Here is a 16,060-nt window from a genome sequence, read left to right on the forward strand (position 1 = left end):
TCTTTACAATGTCCATGGGTGGGACTGCATAGAATCATAGAATTTTAGAGTTGGAAGGCACTCCAAAGGTCATCTAGTCCAACCTCCTGCGATGCAAGAATCCTGCCCACAGCCATCTCTGGGTGGGCTCGAACCACCAACCATCTGGTTAACATCCAGATGCACCAACCCATTGTGGCACCAGCCCTACCTGTCATGTCAGCTTCTCTCTGATCACTCCCAGGGACATCTGCAACCCCATTTTCATCCTGCTTGTTGGCATTGCTACCCAGATTCTTACCTGTTTAGGGGTGGGGGAGAGACTTTAAAACATCAAATTCAGCCCTTCGACTACCTTGTAAAAAACTTTTAAGTATTTTAAAATGCATTTTAGTGATGTTCAACACAAAGGGTAAAGGGAGGGAATGGATGGAGAAGGAATAAAAGTGAAAGTTACATGGACCAGGAATTGACTGAATTGTCCATCCTTATCTGTGACCCCAAAGTTTTAGAGCAAAAAAGCTCTAAAACGCATCTGAGAAATGCACAGTGTTTCTGCTTGGGCTGGTTAGCAAATGTCTTTTGTTTCTTCTGGCGGCTTCTCACTTTGAGAATCCATACTTTAGTGGGTCCTCCATATTTTAGTGGATACTGTTTTTCTTCTTCTTCTTCTTTTGAGCCTGTGAGCACATCAGGCATACTGAGAAAGTGCCTGTCTCAGAATGGCTGCAATGGAGTGCAGGCCTGACCTCAACTGAAAGGGAGTTCTATAAAATTGGGCCCACAATACTCTCAACTCTTAAACAATGCTATTCAAAAAGTGCTGAAAATGGCTGTTAATCGTAACATCATGTTGCAGTTATTTATTAGTTTGGAACATAAAGCCTACAGTATTTTATTTAACAGAATTTTTGTACCATGTAATTGTAAATAAAACATCTAACCGGTTTCTTTAAACAGATGACCTCTAATTATCAACAACACACTTCTTTTCTAGTAACGCATGTTCTCATTTCCCCGCTTCTTTAGGTAGAGATCACAAATGATGTACAGTCCTTGCTACTCATCATGCTGGCAGTCATGCTAGCCAAAATGGTTGGTGACTGGTTTACCATGTCTCTATACAGTTCTTTACTGAAGCTGAAATCCATTCCCTACTTAGATGCTGAGCCATTTGTTTGCCATAGGAAAAAATGGTGAGTGTTTTCTTATTTTCCTAATGTGGCTGTTCTACGAGTTAGTGTAAAACGACTGGATGTCTTTAATTTGCTGATTTAGAGATTGATTTGGCCATAATGTGTGATTTCTTCTGAGTTGGGGACAAACAGAAACCTGGAAGGAACCTAGTTCAACTTCTGGCTGCATCAGAAAAAAACGTACAAGACAGGAAAATATAGTAAATGCAGAATCATTTCCCTTGAAAACATAAAATGCATAGCAAAGCTATCTCCATGTCTTCTCTTTCTCTCTTCCCTTTGGTGATCACTCATAGCTGAGTAAGATTGTCTGCCATAAACACGGTTTTAACAAAGAGTCTGTAAGTGACTGTGGAGGCCAATTCTGGATCCACACGTCCTTCCACAGTTTCCAGGTGGGAGTTGATCACAGTATGGATTTGCCAAGCATGCCTTCCTCTTAGCACGTTTCTCCCTTGTGTCCTGAGATCGAGTCTCTTCAAAGCCCATGACACCTTTGGTAAAGGCTGTTCTCCAACTGGAGCACTTGCAGGCCAGTGTTTCCCAGTTGTCAGTGTTTATACTTCATTTTTTAGATTTGCCTTGAGACAGTCTTTAAACCTCTTTTGTTGACCACCAGCATTACGCTTTCCATTTTTAAGTTCGAAGACCTATCTGCAATTGCCTCCTAACACAAGAAGCAAAATGAGTTTTGTACTAGTATCACAAGAAACTGCTTAAAATATAGTGAGTGCTGGCTATACTTCTGGCCCACTAATCTAATTTTTGGAGAAGAAACATTTTAAGTGTGTGTCTCTTTTCTGATACAAACTTCTGATATATAGTGATGGGAAAGAGGTAATATATTCATTGTGGCCTATTTTCAGCCAAGGCTGGGCATAAATCCCCAAATGTTGAGTAGGTTTCCCATTAATAAACCAATGAACAATGGGAATAAAGCTTTCTATTCTTTTTTCTTTTCTTTTAGCACATCATAGATATTCACTTTTGCTTGTAAAAAGTTATGTCAGATCATACAGTGTGTTATGTTCTAGATACTGGATGATTAAGCTGTGTAACAGAGGGATGCACTGTGACTTCTAGTTATGCTGCATACCACCATAAATTGTCTCCTCCTTGTTATAAAAGCTAGCTAACTGGAACACTCAGAGCTGCTGGTTGCCAGGGAGTGCTTTTTAATGAGGGCAAGAGTACTCAAACACTTCTATAACTTGGCAACTCTTCCTGCTTTTATAAGCCACTATACACTTCAGAAAGAAAATATCTTACAGCCTACTTTTTAATGGGACAAGTTAAGTGCTGAGTGAATCTGGTGCTTGTTCTGTTCTAGCTTAACGTTAGCCTTGTCAAAATTCTCTGTGTTTCTGCATGATATGCCACATAAAACTGATTTGGGGAGCCAAGAATTCAGACTATGATAAAGTAGTAGTACATTGTTTTAAATAAAAGCATGTTGGAAAGTGGCATTACATTAAATAGTTGATTGTATTGCATAGTTGAGCTTTTGATATTGCTGACTTGGATTTTCTGAAGTGGGAGTTTGTACATTTTTAACTGGAGTGAAACGAACTTATAGAGAAATCACTATGAAAATTTGCATGTTGAATCTGTCACCTTGAAATTAAATGGGTTGGTTTTGTTTGTATGTGTGTGACTAAGAAAGAGAGAGAGGCCCGGCTCACACATCACATTAACCATAGTTAAAATAAACTGTGGTTTAATATGAGCAAGCAGCATACTGGTTTTCCTGGGCATGTGGCTCCTTCCCCATTCCGGCTGCTGTTGTGCTGCTGGAGAAAGCCATGGTCTGGCTTGTGTTGTCTGATCCCAGGCTCATGGTTTCTTGTCCCCAAACAAACTACAAGTCACAATCCGAGAACAAACTTTGGCTTCTGGACATGCTTTGTTGGGAAAGCAACAAACTATGAACCTGGGTTGGGTTTACCCAACAAGACAGACCATGGTTTGTCTCCTGGTAGTATAGCAGTAGCAGGAGTTGGGGATGAGCAAAGTGCCTGCAATTTCAGCAGTGTGCACCAGCACGCTCTTTGTTCACATTAAACCATAGTTTATTTTAACTACGGTGTAGTGTGATGTGCAAACCAGGCCAATAAGAAAATCAGTCTGTGACCAGACACAAGTTTCAGGGAAAAGGTGTTGGCATGGCTGTCATGATACTGGTGCATACCTCTCCATATTGTGGTGTGATGCTGTGGCATGACTTTCTGTGCTATCTGGAATCCTTTTTTTTTCAAGGTACTAATCATGACCCATCTTTTCCTTAGTCTCCCTTGGCCCTTCAGTATTTTTGGAAAACATTTTTGGCTAAATACTTTTTAACAACTTATATCTTACTATTTAACTTGCATGATAACCTTTGTTTCCTTCAGTCATAAGTGTATTTTATTTCCTCAAAAGTAGACATGGTTTCTTTATTAATTCAGAAATGAGTTAAGAGGCCAGCTGGCAAAGCAGGGGAACCCCGTCTTGTATGCACAGCTTTGGCAGAACAATAGGATTGTTACTCACAATTTATTTATTAGTTCTAACACTGGCCCATCTTACTCGGTCTTGTAAACTTTACTGAGATAATGATGTGAAACACCTTTAACACACTAGCTAAGTTATTATTGTTATGATTTGAAGCTTAGTAGCACAACAATCCTTACACCATAGGATCAGATTTCTCTGCTTCTTAGTTAATTCCCCAATGTGATGATTTATAAACCATTCTGGGAGTTTTATGAAGGACGAGGGTATAAATCTATAAAATGAAATAATAGTTGCTTTTTCTTTTAAAATCTTCCACGTGACACAGTTGCAGCCACGTTCCTGGGTATAATTTTTTTAAAAAAAAATAAGCAAGTGGAGTCTGCAACCAAATGAATCAGTGTGGACTGTGGAGTGTTTCTGTTCATGATTCTAGCCACTCTATTCCATTCTCCCCTTCACAGTTTTGTTTCTCTTGCCCAATAGTTAATCAACATTATGTGCCCACTGAGCATGCTCAGTCCTCATTGGGCTCCTTTTGGGGGGGCACACATTAGTGAGCTACATTAAACTCTTGGATATCTTGATTGATTTCTATATGCAGCTTTCACTTTCATTCCTGGAGACATTTAGAACATTCCCAGTGGGAACCAGGAAAGGACTTATGAAATAGTTCTCCACCCTTTGCATAGACCTCATCTGCACCAGAGTGCCTCCCCTATGAAGGAAGAATGTTAATTAATATCAACAGGCAAGCTACTTCCATGATTGCCACCTAGTGAATGTTCTGTACGATTCAGAGTTAAAAACTTAATCTGGCTGCCTAAATGTTACTGACAACCATCATGAAAATAAAACCATCCAAAAAGCAAGCTCTTGAAATGTATTTATATAAGGTCCAATAGTTACTTATCATAATAAAACAATGGTTTACAAGAAGCCCAGCTAAAATCCATTGTTGTTTTGAAAAAAACCCCTTCATTTAGACAATAGATAAACATTCTCACCAAGTGATGCGAATGATCTGAGTGAGGTTTACTTAGATAAAGCCAACCATCCAGTAGGGAAAGATGTGAATGAGCAGAGCTGCCTGTTTCCTAATTCTGATTTCCACGAGCATGTCTGCTTATAACTGAAAAATGTTCTTCAGGAACAATATTGTCATGGGTTTCAATAAGTTTCAACCTAAGGCATCACTCTAATCCAGGGGTGGTGAACCTGTAGGTTGCAGGCTGGACCAGGCCCACAAAACCATTATTCCCCACCACAGTCCTAGGTTGGGAGGAGAGCCTTTCTTCTCTTGTGCAAGTTAATGGAGAGATTGCTTTTTGCCATTAACTTGCCTTGGGTAGGGTTGGGGAGAAAGAGTACACTCCCTGAAATGGTTGGTGGGGGAGAGAATATATCTCACCTTTCAAGGATCCTGTTACCTCAGGGGTCATTGAGTTTCTCTCCCTAGCAGCCATTTTTGAGGCTGTAATTCCCACCCCTGCAAGTTTATGGAGAAAGAGTTCTTGCCATTAGTGTGTATGTGTGTGTGTGATGGCCCTTATCGTAGGGCTGAGTTTCAACCTCCCCTCTCAGCCCAGCACTGTAAGGGGGGGGGAATACAGTCTGTGTTTGTGTGTGTGGGAGAGAGAGAAAGAGAGAAAGAAAAGTGTTATGTGTGTGTATGATCATGGTTTGCATGTGTGGTGAGTGTGCAGTCATGGACTTCATGAGTGGTGACTAACTATGATGCATACATGCAAGAGGGAGGGTGTGTTTTCTGCCTTACAATCACCACTGGAGTGTGGCCCTTGGAGACTTGACCAATCTTGAATGGACAAAAAAACATCAGCCAGCCAGCTCTAATTCCAACAAACAGTGCATGAAGTGGTAACTTTGTTTCTAGAGGGTACCATTCAAGGTGGTAGATGGCTGAATGGTCCTTCATACAGATATTCACTGCATGTAGGAAAATGGCGTATCAGAAAGAAGAGTATAACATTTCCCCAGATACTTAGTTTTCTATGTGTACAGATTTTTCTTTTTTGTATGGAGGACTATTAGATCATGGGATTTGTCACCTGCAGTTTGAAGTGGTGCAACCAGATAAAGGCTAATCACCACAATTGTCACTTGTTAGAAGTAAACTATGACTAGAGGCTACTACTTGGTATAGTAATCCCATCTGTAGTCAAAAAATTTGTAGGCCCAAGAAATAAAACACTGCCTTTCACCAAGGGCCAAATTCCTACTCTGCATGAAGCTCACTGGGTGACATTGGGTCAGTCACTATCTCTTTGCCTACTGTACCACACAGTGTTGTTAAAGGGGAGAAGCATGTCCAATGTCCTGAGCTCCTTGGAGCAAGAGTGTTAAAATCCTCTAGGGACAAAGGATTTTCTCTTAAAATTTGTACTGTGCCAACATGCCTCTACAGAATGTTCATGGTGGCCAACCAAGCTTTATAAACAACACTTAAAATAATATAAATAGAACAGATGTGGTACAGATGTTCTCTGATATCTGTACAACATGACCAGAGCAGTTGTTAATGTTTCATATATCTCCAAGAGGTCATTAGTGATCACAGCAGCTTATTAAGCTTGGTGAACAATTGGTGAGAACCATTTTAACTGCTGTTATGTTGTTATGAAAGTTTTATTTCTTCTTTACATTCTCCTCCTAGCTCCAAGAACTTTTTGTAATCTGAACATAATTTTCTGGGGATTTCATTTTGAATTAGAACATTTTTAAAAAGCAGAAAAACTCATGGAAACTGATTAATGGCTCTTATCTTCTCTTAGAAAATTAATGCTTACATCTGGTTGGCTTTATCAAGCATCTTACTCATAGGCAGGAAAGTCATGCTTGATAATGACTTTATTGGCTAATTACATTTTAAACAACATATTCACAAAATAAAACCAATTTATTTGCAGCTTGAAGTAATTCACCAGCACATTATAAAGTCATCAAACACTCATGTGGTACGGTGTGCCTTGTTCCTTGTTTACTAAATAAATTGTTGGCTGTCTGCTTTATGTCTTTCAGGTTAAACCTGGAATTGTTTGCTGCCAGAGATGTCATGAAGCTTCACGTCAGGGTTCTCCATGTAAGAGAAAACATTGCTTTCTTGGCTCAACTCCTTGCCAACACCAGCCATAGCGGATTCCCAGTGGTTTACAAATCTAAGCCAGATCAGGCAGAGGTGTTCCTGGGAACAATTACGAGGTAAGAAGCCACTACATTCTTCCCAGAAGATTAGTGCCCCCTAAGGCCAATATTTAGAACAAAGAATGAAGCCCTTAGCATACCGTATTAATGAGAAAACATGTCATGAAGTAGAGGGCTTGCGATCTGCAAGTTTTCTCTTTAAAGTTTGGAACTACTTTTGCCAGTGCGTGTTTGCATAAACCACTCTGTGTGTTCCTCTGTGCAATATTCCTTTAGAAACAGGCACACACCTCAAGGCACTTGGAGGCTTACGAGAACAATGAATCAGAAGGATGTGTGTTATCAAATTGATCATAATTTTTATTTATTTAAAATATCATTGGCAAACTTCCCTTTGTTTACTCTTACTCAAGTTCACCTCTTTCAAGATAAAACATGTCAGAATTCGGATGGAACAGCAAAGTCTCTCATGCTTGTGATGGCTTGCTTCAGTAAACAGGAAATAAAACCAGCAAGCACTTCTACTCCAAGAGAACAGAATATACATGGCTTTGTTTTCTGGCCTCACAATAACTTGGTTTGTAATGCTATGGTACACAATTGTCTCCAATCCTTCAATAACTTGTATCAAAGCTGACATTTGTTCTTAGTGAGTTGTCAGTCTGCAGACAGAAAGAACCTTTTTGTGAATTTTGCAAAATGTTAAAAACAACAACCCCACCTTTGTCCACAACTACAGATAAGCAGGAATCTTTATAAATAGCAGATTTTCTCTACATAACCCGGGGTTTTTCATTTATTAAAAAAAGTTACTCAAGCCACTCTGTAAAGCAGCATATGAATTATTTAAATAGAAAATATGGACATATGAGATCTTTAGTAGTCATACAAAAGCACAAATAATTTAAACATAGGCTATGTTTTATGATGAAAGCTACTGCCTTTTTAGTGCAGCAGTTACCTGTTTAGAGGGAAATTCTGGGTGTTATGGAGGCCAAATGAGCTTTATCAGAAAAGAGACCAAGAAACAAGAGAGAGGAAGTTGGGAAACCCGCCTTAAATGCCCTCTGTAATGGAGGATTGCATCCTGTGTTTGTACACAGTTGTGGTTGTTTTGGCACAGCTGGGCTCTTCCTAGGAATGCTTGGCAATAATTTCCAGTTTTTGTGTTCTTTTCATGTTTTTTAAAATATCTCAGAGAGATTACATAACTACTCATTCCTCCTGCTGTTCTTTATTTTTTAAAGAACAGAGCACATTTATGACTCAAGATTGTACAATATCAAGAAAAAGACAATGGAGTAGCAATGCTGCTGCTTTTAAAATTCTCATTGAACAGAAAACTCAGTTGTTGATACTGACCTTGGGTATCTGGTGCATGCAATCTAGTGGAGGAGTCACAGTTGAGAATAGAAGGTAAGGATGAGAAAGCAGTAGATATGGGAAAGGTCAAGTGTTAATGGTCATGGGCATCACTCAGCTCTCTATAGGAAGACCAATGACTACTTCTTATAGCTACTCATATGCTAACAATTTCCAGGGAATGATGGCATCTAAATATAACTGCTAGGGTGGCATGTCCACTGTGATAGTGGTTTTGAGGTAACTTTTCAGCAACTAGCAATTTGGCAGCTTGCAAACTAATTGGGAATTGCTGATCCCCACCATAACATTTGCTGTCCCACTCTTGCTGTTTGGGTGGAAGCCAGTTTGGAAACTATTGGTAAATACTGAGGATACAAATGTTGGTAAGTGTAATCAAGCTTCCTTTGAAAAACTTTCTAGTCAAAGACACTGCATTTTCCTGTTGTACTGCTCTGTCCATAAGCTATTTTAATGTTTTTTTATTTTTTACATAATTTTAAGAAGAATAAAACATGGAAGCCATGTTATTAAGCAAATGGTCAGATTCACATGTTTGACTCAACTATTGTTAATTATGCATCCCTTGTTTCCTGTTGTTTGGCCCAGTGCAAAACATTGCTGTTCCGCTCATCCCTTACAGATAATAGATTATTTCACAGACAAGCAAACCATACAAATAGCCTCCATCCCATCATGGTATTTCAATCAAAAAAGAAAGCAGCAACAACAAACTGTTCTTGGGGGAATATCACAACATTATAACTTTTGGCTTAGTTTTGATGAGCAAACAACAAGAAGATGTGTGCTTCCGTGGGTGGGTGGAAGACATACATAAGAAATTGGACACACTTAGAACAGAACATCCTACCTTTTTTGCTGTCTAGACAAGTGTTTCCTTGCTTACCCCCAACCATTAATGCATTTTTCCCAAGAAAAAAATTAGAAATAGTTGGAATGTAAGCAGGCACCTCTTTACTCAGTTAAACCTGAAAACCTGAAGATGATGGACTATGAGTACCCACTTACTCACATCATTTGGGCATTTCAGAAGAATAAAAAAATAGTTCCTTAAGATGAGTCACTTGATTTAAAATCTATACATGTTATCAGAGTGGAATCCATGATGTGCATATTTGGGTGAAGTAATGTGTATTTCATTTCAGTTTCATCAAATTTTGAATCTTAGTGATAATTTCCCCCAATGTTCCTTGTCACACATGGCAGTTTCACATATTGTGAAGGGCAAATGAGATTCTCCTATTGAATCAGCTAGTCAAGTCTTCTTGATAAGTGCATCTGTAGGATGCCTATATGAATATTTGCAACATTCATACTTTAAAATGTCACATTTGTACTGTACGTCTATAAACAAAATAGGTTGGATCCAGGTTCAGTTAACAAGTTGTTGTTGTTGTTGTTGTTGTTTCTTACTCGCCTGCACCATATGGTCCCAAGGTGGGTTGCAGCAATGTAGCAACATAAGAACCTGCCTTATACAATGTCAAACCATTAAACCATCTAGCTCAATACTGCCTATAGTGACTGGCAGAAGCTCTGCATGTTTCCACACAAGAGTCCTTCCCAGCCCTTCCTGGGGATTTCGGGGATTGAATCTGATACTTTCTGCATGCAAAGTAGATAATCTATCAAGTGATCTGTGGCCCCATCCCTAAATACAATATTTAAAATAGTTTAGAACAAATTACTAAAATATGGCTTACTGTGACTGCATGAATACGTGGGCTCCTGGAGAGAGGCTTGCAATCACTTTGCTCCTGCCTGGTCCTTTTTGCTCACACACAATGCTGAGCTAAGGCAAGGTTTGCTTAGCATGTTGGCTGAACTTGGATGTAAGCTCTGTCCTTGCTAACTATGACCTGTAACAGAGGTATGATTAGCAAAGGGAGAGGGTTTAACCACAAGCCCTGGTTTGGCTTAGCACAGTGTGTGACGAAGGAGCAAAAAGCACCAGGGAGGAGCAAATCAGCTGCGTGTGTGCATTTGTGTGGCCATGATAAGCCATGGTTTGGCTTACTGTGTCATGTGAACCAGGCCACTGGGACTTAAGCCATGACCCATTAACTTCAATGGATCCTAAATTCAATGAACGTCTGGATCCAACCCATAGTGTGAAGAGACCGTCATTGTCCTGCTGCTTCTTTTAATTGTTATTTAAAAGCATACGAGAAACCACAGAACTACCCTGCTCATGGCTCACAAACTATGGTGTCCGCCAGGTTGAATATGTTACATTAAATAAACATAACCCACTCATTTATTTCCCAGCTGTCTACTGCAATAAAACCAGAACTGATGCTAATAAATGATCAAGCCAAAATGCTTGTCTCATTCTTTCCCTTGTTAACTTGCCCATACCATTTTGAACTTCCCATCACTTGCCAGTTGTGGGAGAGTGTCTGATAGTTGTAAAATACTGCACTAAATCACAAAACAATGGGAATAGAAAGTGAAGGTGTCTGCCACATCTTCACGTGAATCAGTAAGGGATGAGAACCCAAGAGTACTAGGCACTGTTTGTTTGAGAAGCAGGAAGCCTAAGGACTGTATACCTGGCTATATTCTAACAGGTTTCTCTCAGGTCTGATAGAGCTGATTCAAAAACTAGCTTTATTTCTTTTTTAACCACAATATATAGTAGCACAGTGTGTGTAATTGTAGGGGTATTGGTCTAGGTTTGGGTTAGAGTATCCTCACAACTATTATTCCTCGCAACTATTATTATTCGTTTATTATCACCATTTGTGGTTCTTAAGACCAGGGCAGTGTTGAGCAGGTCGGGCACCCTGGCGCTGAGCGGCGGAGATCGCTCCGGCGCCCCCGCCCTCGCAGGGCGCAGCATGGTTTACGCGCAGCTTCGCCGCACGGTGCCCTGCCTACCGGCCCGGCACCCTAGCGCACCGCGCCACCGGGGCTCTACCTAGAGCTGGCCCTGCTTAAGGCACCTGAGAAGGCAAGGCCAGAGATTTTTTTTCCAGAAAAAGGTGAATGGCAAGCTAATTTACAGAAGGCTTGTCCCAGAAGTTGGGGAGTGAAAGATTAGGCAGAAGTGAGCTGTGAGTGGCTGCATGGTCTGATGCTTCAGTTTAGGGAGCAGGGGGAAGAAAGGGGGTTGCCATGGAAGCTGGGAAGCTAGAAAGAGGGGGAAATCAAAGGAAGGGAGGATGTGTCATATTGCAATAGATCTGACTGAAAACACTTCAAAGGGTCCTCAAGATTGGGGTGAAGAGCAGGAAGAGCTAGTGTGGCATGGCAAGGGTTTACCAACACGGATTGCAGGACAATGGAGTGAGAGATGGGCCCCCAAAGCTGGGAGTTCCATGAATCCGTCATACTGCATATGTGCCTGCAAGAGTGCTCTCTTTAAATCAAGCTGAGTTCAGGGGGCCAAAACCAGTTATAGCCTTAAAAAGACAGAAACTGGCAGCGGCTCAGGTAGCAACAGAAATAAAGATTTCCAGATGAAAAAGGGAGGTTGGTGGCATGTGCTTTACTGAATAGACTCATGCTTCAGGCTAGGTGAGTGCATTTCAGTACGGTACTATTTGGAAGAACTCTGGGCTGTGAATAGTCACTTGGTAAGTAGTAAGGGGTTTTCCTAATTGCGTTACAATCTGGGGAACTTTTGCCTTTTGTGCATCCAAGAACTCCTTAGCCTAAGGCACAGAGGAACTGGAAGCTCTCTTGTTCGTGGTGACTAGTGCTGCAAACACACTTTGTCCTGGCATGCCAGCTTTTGCCAGATAGCTGTTAACAGGCAAGAGGGGTCATATGGGGACAAAATGGAGACAATCTTGTGTTCTCTGGTAACATGCTACCGGTACTTAGCGATCAAGATAAGAAACCAGGATCTGTTTTTGAACTGAGGTTGTTACATCTTAACCAGGCCTAAAGATAATGTAGTTAGGACGTAACTCTTTTCTCTCTGTGGAGCCAGTGTCTCTCACCCACCTTATTTTCATTTCATTTTCATAGAGTATCCTCTCGTTTAAGTGCAAGCTTACAATGGTATTTCCAGGAAGCGTTATATTGGACGCCTAAGTATTTATAGTTTTTAACCTGTTCCAATGGGTTTCCACTGATCTCCCACCTATGAGGCTTCCAAGATCTTGAGAAAACAAGCAATTTAGATTTTGTGAAGTTCAGTTCTAGTCTGTTGGCTATACAATCTTCCTGGCTACTGCACAACTAATTGTTGACAGGTTCAAGATGAGCAGATCATATAACACTAATCTTGACACAGCTGTGCAGGCTGCCTGCAAGTTTCTGGGCCCAATTCAAAGCGCTGGCTTTGCCTTTAAAGCCCTATATAGCTTAGGACCCCAATATCTTTTGCAATATATTTTGCAGCAACTCTTGTTGTATGAACCTAACCAAACCCTTCAGTCTTCTTCTGAAGCCTTTCTTCAGGTCCCCCGTCTGAGGTAGGTTTGGAAGATGGTAACAAGGGAGAAGGCCTTTTTAGCTATGGTTTCCCATCTATGAAACACTCTCCCCAGTGAGCCCCACCTAGCAGCATGATGAACATCATTTCAGTGCCAGGTTAAAAGCTATCTCTTCTCCCAGGCATTTGATGGCTGGTTGATGGGCTACTGAATGAAATGTCCTTGCTGCAGGAGCTTTTGTTTTCCCCTTGCTGGATTAGTGTGTGGTTTATTGGAATGGTTTTATTAAAATGTATTGCTTTATATGTTATGCCTGTTGGCTTTTAACCTTTTTTTGTAAGTCTCTTAGGGGCTTTTGTGGTAAGTGTCTTATAAATAAAGAGAGAGAATTGTTGTTATATGGGCACTGGAGGGTCCAAGTTCAAATGGCTAAATGGCAGGAGGGAAGGGATTGCCATTGGTCTGCTCAAAACTGTCCTCCCCAACCTGCTTCTCTCTCTTTCCCTCTGTTGTTGTGAAAAGGGAGAAGAAAGTAATTTTGAGGGGACAAAAAACAGGAAAGGAAAGGGTTGACAGATCCCTCTTCTTAAGCACAGAAACTGTTTTTCCAGTAAAAATAAGAACAAATTTCCCCCATAGACACACTGCCCCTGCATTTCTTACATCTTGTTTGGCTCTCTCACAACACATATTGTATTTTTTTCTTATTGTGGCTCAGTCTTTGGGCCATTGAATTTTGCTGTTCAAAGACTCCTGCTATAATAAGCACATTTGTTAAGCTTTTGTATCAATTTGTGAAAAGTATGAGAAGTAATTACCAAGGAACTATTCTGTTTTCTTTGCATTTAGTTGTTGTTTAGTCTTTGTAATGTAGACAGGAACCTGTTACTCACCAGGCACAAAGATGGACAAATCTGTCAAGTTTTGGTTTCTCTCAGTTTCTTGTTTTTTCAGTTCACTTCATCCTGTTTCCATATCAACTGAACAGTGGGAGGTTCAGGACAGACAGAAGGAGGCATTTCTTCACACAGCATGTAGTTAAATCACAGAATTCACTACTGCAAGCTGTAGTGATGGTAGGGGTGCATGAATAAAATTCACTTGCAGGAATTTGTCAGTGTCTTAGTGTCTGAGTGTGAATTTCTCCTAATTAATATGCTTCTGTGCAGTTTTGACAAATATTCACATTTTTGCAAGCAATTCCCTCTAATGCAACACATTTTTGCGTTACTTTAACTAATATTTGACTTTTGATGTGATGCAAACTTTCCCCTAATGTATGCATTTTGTACATGTCATTTGATTGGAGAACTGCATTGCAAAATTTGGAGAAAAACCAAATGTGGCGAGTTACACCAGTAATGGGTCCCCGGACATTTGACGGTCTATTGACCCAATACCTCCCTCGCCTATTTCTTCCCTTTGCTGCCACCAACCAGTATATCTGTGTACTGGTACACAATTGATTTGAACTCAGTCAGTTGAACAGTGAACAAAACAATTAAGTTTATTTATTGTGCAGATCTTACAAGCATATCAGTTCTTATTGGTTTCTCAGTTATGTTTACTTTAAGCTTAACCATCAGTCTTAGTTCTCCCCCTGTTCTCCCTGACTGAAATTTCTCTTCTTAACTCTTATAGATTCTGCCCCACTGCTCACCTCACTCGCTTCTCTAACCCCCTATTTCTCATCAAATCCACCTCAACTCAACTCCTTTAATCTCCCCCTCCTGCCTGCCTGCTTCCCCTTATATACCCCTGCTTCTGCCTGGAGAGCTCCCATTGGCCGTTTACCTCCCTGGCAACTTAACTCTTTCTAGACCCCTAGAGGTGAAACACCACAACAAATTTCAAAGGGGAGCTGTGTTTCAGTTTGCGTGTTGGTTTGAAAAGTACAAATTGGGTAGTTTCGCATTAAAATGCCAATAGAAGTGAATTTCTCCCCCATCCTTGTGTGATGGCTACCATCTTGGATGACTTTTAAAAGGCTTTAGACAAATTAATGGAGGGTAAGGCTACTTGCCACAATGGCTGTGTACTACCTTCAGCATACTGTGGGAGCACAAGCGCTTACATGCTTCCCACAGGCATCTGGTTAATCATCATGGCAACAGTCACTGTGAGAGCAGTGCTTTTCTTCTGTTCCAGACAATGCAGTAAATCTGTTGTTGCTTGTTTGTCTTGTCTGCCTTTAATCAAAAGCAAATATTTTCAATCTATTTAGCGAAACGGAAAAAGGTGATTAATCAGAAACCATAATGCTGTATTGTGTGTGTGTATAAATGTCCAACACTTTACCTGTAAAGATAAACTAGTGAAAAACTTGTATTGCCAGTTTAGCAAATAAGTGAAACTTCTGGCAGTTTACCTGCTTTTCTGTGTAATTTCATCACTGAAGCAGCTCCTTCTCCTCCCATCCTTGGACCTTACTGAAATTTCAGTGGTTGTTGGAAATTTGTCATCTTCAGGCTAAACCGTTTTGCAAAAGAGTGAGCATTGCCAGAAATGTATTCAACCTGAAACTGACAGTAAGCCAACATAAAACTGGGGAGGGAAACTCTGCCAGTTCACTTGGGTGGCAGATATTTTTTGCTCATTTTTGGACAGTCTGACATTAATAAGCCAGCATAGTTTGTGCCCTGTGTTGGTTGCTCATGGATTTTTATTTTATTTTAAATTGAAGGAGTTCATCCTAAGCATTTCCTCTACTGGTAAAAAAATATGACCTTAGGCAATGAATTGTCACTAGCTAGCAATCTGTGAGTTTATTCATTCATTCATTCATCCATCCATCATTCCTGCCTTTCCAAACTGGTGGATGCAGTTTCTCAGGATTCATTCTGACAACAGAGTTATTTGAAGCTCAGCTTTTTGCAAACTGAGGCTTGTTTCTGGTGCACCGGGAAATAAGGCACTGTAATTAGATGACTTCAAAATGTTGCCACACTCCACATTAGAATTATACTAATGTGTGAATGGTTCTCTAGCAGCTATCTCGGAACTCCTATGAATTCTCCTATGAATTCTCCTATGAATTCTCATACTGCAAGTGAAAGTGTGAAGTGCTGGTAGTACCCACACAGGTAGTAGCAAAGCATCTCCTGTAAGGGAAAAATATCAATGTACCCTCTTAGTTTTCTTGACACTGTTTTCAAAAAGAATAATAAGTTATATTTAATATTAATTTGCATAGTGAGATTGCTCAAACCCATAGCTTGTTGGTTAGGAACATAAACATGCCACCTTATACTGAATCAGAACTTTGGTCCATCTAGGGCAGTATTGTCTATCATTGGCTGACAGTCTCTCTCTAGGATTCCGGGCAGGAGAGGACATTTCTACATTTCTACCAGGGATTGCATCTGAGATTGGGTTGCCATACATCTGGAATTTTCTAGACATACCCTGAATACTGTTGCTGGAAGCAGTGTCTAAGAGGAAATTGGGAAAATGTCAGAAAAATCT

The 16,060-nt window shown here is 40.4% G+C and overlaps 1 protein-coding gene across 3 annotated transcripts in view; it reads left to right on the top strand.

Annotated features, from left to right (window-relative positions):
* Positions 1–16,060, top strand: part of LOC118090177 (chloride channel protein D-like) — a 61,971-nt gene that overhangs the window by 32,058 nt on the left and 13,853 nt on the right. For 2 of the 3 annotated variants that reach the window (XM_035125563.3, XM_088675478.1), the window contains exons 12-13: positions 1,009–1,175; positions 6,705–6,884. In XM_035125563.3, coding sequence (XP_034981454.3) covers positions 1,009–1,175; positions 6,705–6,884 — 347 coding nt within the window. Of the gene's footprint in view, positions 1–1,008; positions 1,176–6,704; positions 6,885–7,240; positions 7,275–16,060 lie in introns of those variants that run through there. The other variant, XM_088675479.1, reaches the window with a different exon arrangement.

Source organism: Zootoca vivipara, chromosome 8 (genome assembly GCF_965207765.1).
Source record: "Zootoca vivipara chromosome 8, rZooViv2.hap1.1, whole genome shotgun sequence".
Classification (NCBI taxonomy): domain Eukaryota; kingdom Metazoa; phylum Chordata; class Lepidosauria; order Squamata; family Lacertidae; genus Zootoca; species Zootoca vivipara.